Here is a 12,723-nt window from a genome sequence, read left to right as displayed (position 1 = left end):
CAGAGTCCTGAGTCTCTGGCTTGACTGGGACTTGGGCTGGAATTAAGGAACAGTGTGGCCACAGTGAGGCGCACGGGTCTCTCTCTGCCAGGGACAGGCTGCGGGCATCCAGCCCCGTCCGTTCTTCCTCTCTGTCTGTGAGCAGTAAATTTACTCTTGCTAGTTTTCCTGCCTTGAAAAAGGGGGTTCTGTTGACCCCGTAGGAATTTTGACTATTATTTATAAAGTAGTGAATATCCTTTGATTAGGAAGATTCTCATCTGTCTTGAAACAACATAGGACACTTTGATAAATAGCCACTAATTACTATATGTGTCATTTTACTGGTCCATTTAAAACATGTCTGTGTGCTTGGAGAACAGGCCAAAAGCAAGGTGCGCTCACAGAGATCCATGTACCCGCTTCACTTTGAGTGGAGATACGTCTTTTAGGAAAGGCTTTATTTTGTACACAGCTCAGAAAACCTTGCCCCTCACATAAATATGCAAACAAATAAGGTATCTTTTTTTTTTCTTTTAAAGCTTATAAATCTTGAGGTGCATGTGTGGCTCAGTCGGTTAAGTGTCCAACTTCAGCTCAGTTCATGATCTTGAGGTCAGGTCATGATCAGCTCAGAGCCTGGAGCCTGCTTCAGATTCTGTGTCTCCCTCTCTCTGCCCCTCCCCTGTTCACACTCTGTCTCTGTCTCTCAAAAATAAACATTGTTTTTTAAAGGCTAATAAATTTTTTACTTTATTTGACAGGGGGCAGGGAGAGGGGAGGAGAGCTACAGGTCACTAATTACTGCAGAATCCCCAAAACAGTGTTAACGAGGAATGTGTACTTTAAAGAGCAGGTTACTGTTTTAGTCCCTGCGCCGTCATACTGCCATTTCTGCCTCCGCCTGACCCCAGCGCCCTCCCAGCCTGACAGTGTTCGCTTCTGCGGCTACCCCTGCCTCAGTGGGTGAGACATCAGAAGGCTGATGTCCATGCCAGCCTCTGGGCACCCCTCCGACAATGGTGCCTCCAGTAGACAGTGAAGGAGTAACTGCGAGGCTGTGCAAGAAAAGTGCACATTCCTTGTGAAACTGATTCGTACCCACCGCTCCCTCATTCTGTGCTGTGGACTTAGAGTCCACGGCATGTGACTGGGGTCCGCGTGTGTCCCTCCCGTGTGTGGTTTTAGTTAAGCACGCCCTGCCTCTGGGTGCCCTTGGTTGTCTGTGCCTTTGCGTAGTACAGAGGCCGTGAGACGTCCCCCTCGTCTCCACAGTGCTCGTAGCATGTGGACTTTTGCAGCAGACGTGCCCTCTGTGTGTTTCCGAACCTGTTTTGTTTCTTTCACGGTGGCGGGGCTCTCAGCACATCCGCACTCGGAGGAGGCAAGCGAAGGGGAGAGTCTTGAGTTGGCCGTTCTTTGTCCTAAGAGTTTCCCTGCATTATTGTTGTCCTTGACACTATGTATGTCCTATCCTCTTACACCCCATGAGGCTCTGTCTCACTATATACCGTCTCTTTGATACTCTTTCCTGGGTAACTTGCTTTCTGGCCCTGAGTCCTATAACCTACCCCCTCGGGTCTCAGTTTATCATAACTGATACTGTGCACTGAACATAAAGGGCGGGTATTGGGATCGTAGGCTGTCGTGGGCCAGGTCTGCTGTTCAGCTGGGCTTCTGTCGACCGCGGTGTGAGAGTCTCCTCTGTCCTGCTCTCCTAGCGCCATTCCTGACGCGAGGACTCCTGTTGCTTCGACGCACAGCGTGAGCAGCGCGGCCACCCCGGACCGGCTCCGCTTCCCGCGGGGCACCGCCAGTCGCAGCACTTTCCACGGGCAGCCCCGGGAGCGGCGGACCGCCACCTACAACGGCCCGCCTGCCTCGCCCAGCCTGTCCCACGAAGCCACACCACTGTCGCAGACTCGAAGCCGAGGCTCCACTAATCTTTTTAGTAAATTAACTTCAAAACTCACAAGGAGGTAAGTGCCAGGTGGTGCTGGTTGTTCGGAACAAACGTACGAGCTGAAGGAGAGACGTCTTCTCTGCCGTGTGATGCGGCTGCCCACTGTGTCTTTAGCTCATGTTTTTCTGGTTTATATATAGAGCTGTATGCTTTAAAACCTTTTGGGATAGGAGTTACAGAGCTCAGAGCCTTCCCGACACCAGAAGTCCCTCTGGCGCTTGGTTAATTATTGGTCCTTTTGATCGCACGTCCGTCCACACTGCTTGTTTACCGCAGCTTCGTGCAGACTGCCACTTCGGAAGCGGTCACCGAGGAAGACGGTGTGCAGTGTGGCCAGCTTGGGCGCCAAGGGGCGGGACCTCTCTTCCTCCCTCGTGCCATGTCAGTGTCCTTGAGGAACACTAAGTTTCTTAGGGTCTAAGTCTCAAAACCATTCTTTCCGTTGGTCTCAGTAAGTTATAGTAAGAACAAAATAAGTTGCTTAAACGGTACATTTTGGTGGATAAAATTCCTGATTTATTCTCACCAAGAACTAGCCAATTTGCTTGAGTATAAAATCCTTTGTGTGGCGCTTTTTCCCTTGACGCACTTTGAACTTTATTTCTCTTACCTAATATGGAGGCTGCAAAGGCCTAGCGTCATTGACGCTGTGAGAGGAGGAAGGAGAAGTGCCCTTTGCTCGGCCGCACTCAGGGGACCCAGCCCCGCGTGTTCAGGGCTCTCGGGAGGGCTTCTGAGATGCCAGCCTCGAGCCTTGCCGGGGATGAGTGCGTCCAAGGCCCCCTGCCGCTCTGCCCGCTGCAGACTCCCCTGCTCCTCATCTGCATTTTACTCAGAACAACAGTGGGGTCTTCTCGGGCCTGAAACAGCTGGTGTCCCTGTGGCTCACCAGCTGCCTGCCTTGTTTCCTTCCGGTTTTGGTGTCTAACCTGTAATTTCAGTCTCCTTAACTCCTCCAGTAAGTAGTTCCATGTTCTTTTAGGTGCCTCTTTCTCCGGGTACTCCGCTTATTGTCAGGACATGGCCACCAGGTTAGGAGGACTTCTGCTGTCTCTCATCGTTGGCTAGAGGCTAGACCGGTGCCAGAAGTTACAGCAGCCTCTTGTTCTCTTCTCGGCCCCTTTGCTGAGATGCCCTTTTCCAAACTGAGCAGAATGGTCTAAAGGACTTGGCCAGGTTAGGGGCACCCACCCATGACCGGTAAGAGAAGCAGGGAGCTCACTCCAAGAAGAGTCTGCTGACCCCCAGTCAGCAGTTGCTTCATTATGGGCTAGGCTGAAGTGGACTCTGTCTCTGAAAGTTGGGTGGTAGGAGATGGAGCCAGGGGTCATTCGCCTGGCTGGCTGGCTGCCTCCCTGGCGGTGCTTGGCGTTGACGGGCGTTTTGCCCAGTGAGAGCCCTGAGTGCAGAGGGGATGCGCGTCCGCTAAGTCTGCTTCCGATCTGTGTCTTTACACTTCGGTCTCTGATGGACTCTTTAAGTAAAACCTTAACATGCCAGGGGCTCCTTGCTGGCTCAGTCAGTAGTGCACAGGACTCTTGATCTCGGGGCTATGAGTTCAAGCCCCATGTTGGGTGAAGGAATTACCTAGAAATAAAGATTTTGGAGGCACCTGGGTGGCAGTCAGTTAAGCATCCAACTCTTGATCTCAGGTCAAGATCTCACAGCTCGTGAGGCTCTGTGCGGACAGCACGGGGCCTGCTTGCTCCTCTCTGTCTCCCTCTCCTGGCCCCTCCCCTCTCGTGCTCTTTCAAAATAGACAAACTAAGGAAGGGAAGGAAAACGAAAAGGAAAACTTGGGGCGCCTGGGTGGCTCAGTCCGTTAAGCATCCAACTTCGGCTCAGGTCATGATCTCACAGTTCATGGGTTCAAGCCCCGCATCAGGCTCTGTGCTGACAGCTCAGAGCCTGGAGCCTGCTTCTGATTCTGTGTCTCCCTCTCTCTCTGACCCTCCCCTGCTCACACTCTGTCTCTCTCTCTCTCTCTCCTTCAAAAATAAACAAGTGTTAAAATATATTTTTTAAAGTAATCTCTACCACCAACGTTGGGGCTCAGACTCAACAACCCCAAGATCAAGAGTCACGTGCTCTTCCTACTGAGCCAGCCAGGTGCCCCTGATTGTCGCCTCTGTGCTGTTGTTTTTCCTTACTGTGTGCTAAGTAAGGTAGATAGGTGTCCATAGGTGTATAGAGCTACACTTGTTTCTCATTGATGAAATGCGTATCACATGTCATACATACACACATATCATATGTCACACACATGCAAACACATTCTCACACACTCATGTGATCTCCACGGTCCACCTTGTGTAGTGGATATTCTCCCAGTTTTATAGAACAAGCTGGAGATGAGGTTCAGAGAGTTGAAGGCACGTATATGTTCAAGGTTCTACAGCCAAAAACTGCTGAGCCAGAAATGTGCCTCCAGAAGAGGCCCTTCAGGCCATGCTGCGTGTGCTGCCCTGCAGAACGGCCAAGGGTGGTGCAGGCTGGACCCTGTTCCTCATTCTCTCAGTCAGTGCATCTCGTGCCTTTGAATCAAAATTGGAGACTGAGATTTCTTGGTTTAATTTAAAAAAAAAAATCTAAGGGGTCATCCTATTTTACATTTCCAGGCAATTTCCACCCCTGAAGATTTGCAGAAAGGTGGTCTTCTGTTTGTTAAAGTTTGCAAACCGAGGTCTGTAACCTCGTCTGGTCGCTGTATGTCAGGGGTAGCCTGTTTATTCATGCTGCCGCCATCCGTGCCAGCTGCTTATCCTGCCCTAACAATAACGGCTAAGACCAGCGTCCTGGGGCCTAAAGGGGCTCCGGGGTTCCTGCTCGGGCTGCCTCAGAGACCTGCTCAACCTGGTGGGAGGAGAGCCACCTCCAGGGAGCCTGTACTCTGCTCTTGGTTCTGACTCTGCTCTGGGCGCATGCAGCTTTGGAGAGCTGTGGGCTCTGCCACCTCTGAGGCCATTTACGGGCAGAAGGAGCAAGGCCTCCGCTCCAGGGCCAGGCCGGGCCAGCGCAGGGCTCTCCACGTCGCTCGTGCTCGCTTGGCAGGCCAGCCCTGGCACAGCGTAGGCGCCTCTGTGCGCCTCGGCGCGCTCCGGGGCGGGAGCGGTGGGGGCCCCAGTCCCGCTGCTGCTGCTCTTCATCCCTCGGGGATTCGTGGCCGGAGAAGTCCAGAAAAGCAGTCTTGTGGTACTTGACTGATAACCCTGACCTTTCTCGGGTAGAAAATTGGGAGATGAAAATACGTTTTAAAGATCTTTTAATCAATTTTCAACTAAAATAGTTTTTCGAATTATCCTGCCAGTGCTTAATTACTTACAAAAATCATGTACAAAATACCGTCACCTGCATGCTCTCCTCTACTTGGGTATAAGCCTGCCACGGGCCGCTTCTGGCCCGATTACGAAGGGAGTGGCTGTTACCTGTAGTAGCTAGCTGGTTTTTAATTGAGCAACATCGGAAGCAATGCCAGAGCTACGTGATTAGAAAACCCGGTCCCTGGGACTCATTGCTTCCTTCACTCAGACTGCGCCCTGTGTTCAGGCACACAACCCGGAAGTTTCAGAAGCGGCTCGACAAGCCCGGACCGCGTGGCCGCGCAGGCCTGGCGGTAGTTGCAGTTGCTCTCCCAGATCTCGAGCGGCACGACCTGGGCGTCGCCCGGATGCTTGACGAGCGAAGTCTTTCTAAATATAATCACTCCGCTTTGTCACACAGAACGTAGACGTGAGAGCCCCGGTGTTACCGTTTAATCTCCATTCATTTTGCTGTTTAAACTCTGAAAAGTCCACTTCGTTTTAAACCCCAGCACCTTACTGTTCTCTTAAGAAGTGATTTATGTGATACCACGGTAGCAGACATTGTGTTAATGTTTAAATCCTCTTCCTGAAATAAGTAATGTCTCTCTTAATAGTTGAACATTTTACAATGAACTTTTTAATGTTGTATAAGAAGGTGAGATTTTTGTTCATAGAATATTCTGAAGAGAATCAAGAAATGTTACTTTATTACTATAGTATATTGCACATGACTTAAGTCATTTCTTTAACACAGGATGTTGTTGGATTTTAATATCTTAAAGTATATCCATCTGAAGAACCTTTAAATAAATTTAATTACAGCTAATGTCAATATTTACTGCTAAATTTTTTCTTACAAGTAGATTTTTTTATTTCTAGAAAATTAAAAGATCATGTATTCAGTTACCTGTAATTTTACGTTTTCAACAAATGTCACTGCTTCATTATTTATTGGACAGAAGAGGAGCCCTGTTTTGTTGTTTTTCTTTCTCTCTATAATTGACTAGATTTTCTATTTAATTTGTGCAAGTCATTTTTGTTAATTTTGTTCTTGGCTTAATTTCTTTTAGAAACATGTCATTCAGGTTTATCAAAAGGTAGGATTTATATATACACATTATTTTTCAATCCTTACCCCAAAATGGCTCCTGCAATTAACATCAGGTTTGGCTTTCTAGCCTTGTTTTGTTTTGTTTTGTTTCTTAAAAACTAAACTTTCTGCTGAGAACTACATACTTACTTCTTTGTAAGGAGCCTCGGAAAGAAGGAGATTGGCTGTCAGGCGTCCACGTAACAACAGGCCTGTGCATGCTCTGTGCATTTGTCTTTCTTTGGTAGAATTATTTAGCATCCAAATAATTCTGTCTTCATACTAATAACACTTAGCATGCTTCTGTTTGAAGAATGCAATCAATGTTCAGTAATATTAATGTACAATCAATGATTGGCCTCAGGCGCGCAGAAGGTAAGTGCTAACTTGCCGTTTTTTATTTCATGAAAGATTGAATCTGCAAAAGCTTTAAAATGACTGGGAAATTAGCTAATATTTTTATATGGTCAACAAGCATAAAACTCAAACCTGTAGCCTCATTTAGTTTGAGGTTTACGGAAATTTAAGATGTGGGCAGCCGCAGAGCAGAGCTGCTTTACTGTTTATGAGAGTTGAAGAGTAGTGTTCCGTCTAAATGCTGATCTCCATCAACCACTGAAGAAAGTATATCCTACTACTTCGGCTTCAAACACTGTAATAAATAATATTCCTGCCAGATGAGCACTCGATGATGACGAGTCAGGGGAGTGAAAACGCACACAGAATGAGGCAGAGCGCCTGCTGTCTGGCCCAGGCGTGTCCAGAGGGCCAGACTATGGATTTTTTTTCTATGTTGATGAAGTCAGTGGGCCGCTGGAAGGCTGTGTGAACGTGAGCTCTTGATCAAAAACGGACAAGAGTGCTTCCCTCCCATGGGAAATCCCACTCCATGATTTTAATCTTCCCAGTTGCCAAATTTTTCCTTGGACAGAAAATTTGGTAGTTGAATGTAGGGTTCAAGTGATAGAATTCATTTCCTTTTAGTTAAAAACCCGTTACACTTTGGGGGAGGCGTTAAAAAATGAGCAGACCTCCAATCCCAGAGCCAGGGGCGCGGCCCGCCCGCCCCCAAGCCCGCCCCGCCGGCCCCCCCCCCCCCCCCCCCCCCCCCCCCCCCCCCCCCCCCCCCCCCCCCCCCCCGCCCGCACCCCCGCCAGGTCGCACGGGCATCGGAGGCAGAAGCCTGGGCCACGTCACTGCTGGGACACTGCGAGCTGAGCAAGAGTGGCTGGAGACCCCAAGTGCTTTGGATTTGTTCATTTTATGATGTCTTTGTTTGTATGCGGGTGGTCATGTATTGGTCTGTAAGATTTCTTTTCTCTTTCCCACTTCTCTGTGCTTCTGCATTCTGTTCCTTGAGGCTTCCAACTGAATATGAGAGGAACGGGAGATATGAGGGCTCAAGGTGAGGGGAATGATTTTTACTTAAAATATTTTATAGGTATTTACCTCGTGTCTGTGGCAGAAACAATGCTTTTTTCTGAATATTCCGCATCATACCCTTGCTCTCAGTGTAGGATTGTTTGGTGGTGGAGTCCCGTTGTGTGGTTTGTGAAGGGGTGTGTGGCTGCTGCCACCTCCCATTGGCCACTTGAGGGCGCCAGAGCGCCATGATTGTCGGCTGGGAAAGCCTTGGAGGCCCAGCCCGACCGGCTTTCCTTTGGGCTTTGGGTGCTGACAGACGCCGCCCTCCTGCCTGGGGGCTGGAGGCCTGAAAGGAGCTCTGGGACTCGGTAGGAGCACTCTTGCCCGGTCCACGACTCCTGTACCATCCTGCTCTCAAGGAATGAAAGCAGAATATGGAGTTGACTTTTCAGATTTTAAATTAGATGGCTTTTTTTGAAGAACATCCTAATTGAAGCATTCGGATGTACACGTGAGAGTAGTCAAATGTTTTGCTTTTACATTTTATAGGTCATTTTGTGTTTCATGACATATGTCCGGGGGTGGGGGAGTTCACCATAAAGGCTCAGGTAGGCCCCATGGTTCTAGATCATTTCTACTTGTGCTCATTCCATACCAGTCGCAGACATGGTGTTTTGGGTCCCTGTAAACCCGTTTGCTCTCTTTCTGGTCTTTCTGAAGCACAGCTCGGATCATGTGACTTTTCTGAATGAAAATTTGCAGGGGCCTCATTGCCTGACCCGCCCTGAGTGGCCTCAGGGGGCCTGGCGGCCCCTCCCCGGCTGAGGGTTGAGGCGGAGCGCCTGGATGATGGCCTGGCGGCGCTCCCACCCTAGGCCTGCCCATCCCAGCCTTGCGCAGGCTCCAGCTGTCCTGTTCGCTCCCCGCAAGTACTGAGCGGCTGTTGTGGGGATGCTGTGTCCCCAGTTCCAGTCCGTCTGCACACTTGATTATACCCTAAACACGTTCTGTGCTTTCCACACCTCCTTGCCTTTGCTTATGATACTCCCTCTGCTCAGCACACGATCTCTCCTTCCCCACCCCCGTTGTGTTGGAATTCCATGGGCTCCTGGTAGCTCTTTCCAGATGCCACCCCCTCCTGGAAGCCATTTCCTCACTTCCCTGCCTTTCCCTGCGCTCCTCCCTTTGGAGGGCCCCACCTGCCTTTCCTGCCCCCCTCTCCTGGTGTGCTCATATTTTTCCTGTGCTCCTGTCTTTTCCTTAAGTTGCAGTCTTCCCTCCCCCAACCCCAGCTCGAAAGCTTTTGCTCATTTCTGTAACCTATTTAGTACCCAAAATAGCATTTTATACAGAGGGAGCTTCGGTTCAGTTTTAATGGATATGAACCAAATTGAAGATTTTACCAGCAGCTTGGCAGCTCTATGCAGAGTAAAACCTGTGGCCCCAAACCCTCAGCTTTGATGAATTTGCCACTGGATTAAGTGTATTTAATCCGCATGTACAGGGTGGTGTTAATACACAAGAAGGTTAGGCATTCACCGTCCTAATTGAAGCACTCAGATGTCCATGTGAGAGTGCAAATAACGGCTTGTGGCCATGATGGAGTGCTGGGGGCTACAGGACAGTAGACACCTGGTCTCGGGATCTCCAGGACAGTTGTGCCTGGGGCCCCACTGGAACTTCGCCTCTTAGATGCTGGGACCGCAGCTTACATTCTGTGCATCGATATGGCTTGCATTCAGACTGGTGGTTTCAGTGCTCAGCAGCAGAGAAGTCTTAACATTTCATTTTCCTGTTTCAGTAGTAAGATAATGTCATCTAAGAATTATTTTTAACTGTGACATCAGAATTTTAACAAAATGGAAAAATATTGAAGTGGGTGGAGGGAACTGAGACCGGCCCAGCCTGCACCCAGCTGTGCACTCAGCATGGGGGGCCGTTTGCAAGGGAAGGGGCTTGAACCCTGCAGAGCGCTGGCTTTCCTGAGTAACAGCTCCAGTGAAAGGTCCCGATGAGCTGAATCAGGAGAAAGTGGGGCTGGCCTGCTGCCTGCTCCTCCCTGAGCTGGGCCTTTGAGGGCCCCTTTCAGCTCCTTGCCACCCGCAGTCAGCCTGGAGGCGGGTGAGCTGAGCTCTCTAATGTGCTGATCTCCAAGGGTTTTGTTTCACAAATTATTTTCCCAATTTTATTAAATGTAGATGGCTGCTGCTGAGTCAGATAGATTTTTGCCCGTGTGGGTTATGATCTGGAAGGGAGACTGGGGGTGGGTAGTAGATGAATACTTCTCAGTAAAGGAACAGATAGTCAGATGTGAGCCTGTGCAAGAAAAACGTGGAGATCGGTTATGCTACATCGAAGATGTTGATTATGAACTAGCTGGAATAGAAAAGGTGGGTTTTTCTGTGCCATTAAAAATAAACCTGCCACTGTGCATTTCAGTCGGAACGTATCTGCTGAGCAAAAGGAGGAAAACAAAGAAGCAAAACCTCGCTCCCTGCGCTTTACTTGGAGCATGAAAACCACTAGTTCCATGGATCCCAATGACATGATGCGGGAGATCCGCAAAGTGCTGGACGCCAACAACTGCGACTATGAGCAGAGGGAGCGCTTCTTACTCTTCTGTGTCCACGGCGACGGGCACGCGGAGAGCCTGGTGCAGTGGGAGATGGAGGTGTGCAAGCTGCCAAGACTGTCTCTGAACGGGGTCCGGTTTAAGCGGATATCAGGGACGTCCATAGCTTTCAAAAATATTGCTTCCAAAATTGCCAATGAGCTAAAGCTGTAACCCAGTAATTACAGTGTAAATTAAGTAGCAGTTTAAAGTGTTTTCCTGAACACTGATGGAAATGTATAGAATAATATTTAGGTAATAACGTCTGCATCTTCTAAATCATGATATTAAAGCATAAGGACGAGAGCACGCCCGGGAGCGGAAGCTGGCCTTTTTTCTACGAATGCACTACATTAAAGCTGTGTGACATGCGTGCCGTCTGTCTTCTTTCCATTGCCCTGAAAGTCAGCTTGGGACACCATCGCCACAGCCTCCTGTCTGTGTGGTGTGAGCGTGGACTGTGCGTGTGAACTAGTGCATACAGAAGCATCTCCTTACACTGGCAGCCAGAGTTGTTACAAGTACCTCTGTGGGAGATCATTTGGTGCTAAAACATTAAAATTGCCAAGGAGGGAAATATTGAATTACTACTAAGAATTAACCTTAACCTTAAGACTAGTTGATAATTAATACAGGTTTACAGTTCATGCCTGTGGTTTTGTGTGTGTTGTTTTGTGTTTTTTTTAGTGCAAAAGGTTTAAATTTATAGTTGTGAACATCGCTTGTGTTTTTCTAAGTAGATTCACAAGATAATTAAAAATTCACTTTTTCTCAGTAAAATCTTGCATTGTCTCCTAATACTGTATTTAAGAACTCAAGTTAAGGCAGTGACTAAATGTTTTTGCCTCTGCGACCCAGTTGAGTGAAAGCAAATGGAAAGCATATGAAGGCCTGGGGCTGCTTTGTCCTCATTGTGGGTCCAGCATCTTGTGATTACTAGCATCTTTTTTCTCCAAAGGAAATAAAGGGAGAAGTCGGCCCTCCTGGTGACCGAGGAGGAAGGGAGTCAGGAGCCTCGGCGAGCCCGTGTGGAGAGACGCCGGGTCTCGACGGTTCTGGGTTGGTTCTCCACGACGTATGTAATTTTCCTCTCTTGTTTTTTGATTCAGTACACGAATCTGTCCTACAGCTTTCTTTCCAGCACCTGCGTGGCTACACAGAGGGAGCGAGGACTTCATCAGTTGGTGTGACACTTCAGTCTCATGGGGAAGTTGCCACGTTGATTGGTTTGCCATTTGGGGTTCTGGGTTTTTTATTGTTGGTCACAGTGTGAAAGTCTGGACAGTCACTCTGTCACAGGTATCTACTGCCATGGGCAGAGCACAGTTTTAGGTGTTTGGGACACAACAGTGAACAAAACAAAGATCCCTATAGCTTCTTGAAGCATATGTCCTAATAGGATGGCAGTCAATAAACATGAGTAAGTAAAGTCGGAACAAGTGGTCAATGCCAGGAAAAAAATTGCAGGGCGGGTTAAGGCATTCCTAAGGACCTGAGGCTTGGTTGGTGCCACGTTACATGGGGTGATGGTTGGGGGGTGTGGCTTGGCCTCTGTGGGAGCAAGAAGAAGCCAGGAAAGCTGTGCAGAGGCCGTCAGCAGTGATGAGGCAAGAGGTAGCGCTGGCCCAGGCGGAGGGTGGTCAGTTCTGGGTTATGTCCTGAAGGCAGAGTCAGCTGCGGCTGGTCTGGGTGGGTGTGGAGGGGTTCTGGCCTGCACAGCAGGAAGGACGGGCTTGCTGTGGCTGAAGGGGGAGCAGGAGAGCGGTTTTGAATGCACTTGAGTTTGAGGTGCCTTCAGATACCACATGGGGACCCAGGAGAGACCCCGGAAGCCCTCTGCCTGTGGGTGGATCCTATTCTGAGCTGGCAGAGAAGCTCCCAGACGTGGGCGAGGCCTGGTAGAAGAGGCAGAGCCGGCAGGAGGGCAGAGTTGGGAGGGGCCCCGGCGGCCAGGGTGGCGGGGGACCTGACCCCGTGGAGCGGAGCTCATGGTTACCGCAGTAGGATTTTCAAGCCTCCCATCAAAGAAACCCTACAAGTCTCCTCCCCCTCCTATCACCAGAGGCATTTTCGTTCCTTCTCGGAACCTGATTTGCTTCTGCACCCAAGTGCTTGGGCTCCTGTGCGGCCACCCTGTGGAAGTGGCAGAGGCGAACCGCAGCTCCGCCACGCAAGGGTGAGGCTGCGGCCTGGTTCCTTCTGGCCTTTTCCATGGTTTCATTGTCAAGGACAAATTGAATACTGGAAGTTAGACTCCTTTGAGAGAGCAGGTAGCTTACCCCAAGCTCTGATGAAATGGCTTCTCTGCAGACGCAGGCACATGTCATGAGTGCCAGTAGGTCGCTGGTCCAGTGAGAGACGGGCACTCTGGCGCGGAAGTCCGCTCGCCAGCCATGCCCAGAAGCCACTAGCG

General features: G+C 49.6%; 1 protein-coding gene across 1 annotated transcript in view; it reads left to right on the top strand.

Annotated features, from left to right (window-relative positions):
• The window catches only part of MARK3 (microtubule affinity regulating kinase 3), a 45,292-nt gene extending 34,202 nt beyond the window's left edge, over positions 1-11,090 (top strand). The window contains exons 13-16 of the mRNA XM_029950183.1: positions 1,701-1,958; positions 6,315-6,341; positions 7,695-7,739; positions 10,139-11,090. Coding sequence (XP_029806043.1) covers positions 1,701-1,958; positions 6,315-6,341; positions 7,695-7,739; positions 10,139-10,484 — 676 coding nt within the window. The 3' untranslated portion in view covers positions 10,485-11,090. The remainder of the gene's footprint in view (positions 1-1,700; positions 1,959-6,314; positions 6,342-7,694; positions 7,740-10,138) is intronic.
• Positions 11,091-12,723: the final 1,633 nt, after the last annotated feature.

The sequence above is a fragment of the Suricata suricatta genome, chromosome 9 (genome assembly GCF_006229205.1).
Source record: "Suricata suricatta isolate VVHF042 chromosome 9, meerkat_22Aug2017_6uvM2_HiC, whole genome shotgun sequence".
Classification (NCBI taxonomy): Eukaryota; Metazoa; Chordata; class Mammalia; order Carnivora; family Herpestidae; genus Suricata; species Suricata suricatta.
This window is presented reverse-complemented; position numbering and strand designations above follow the sequence as displayed.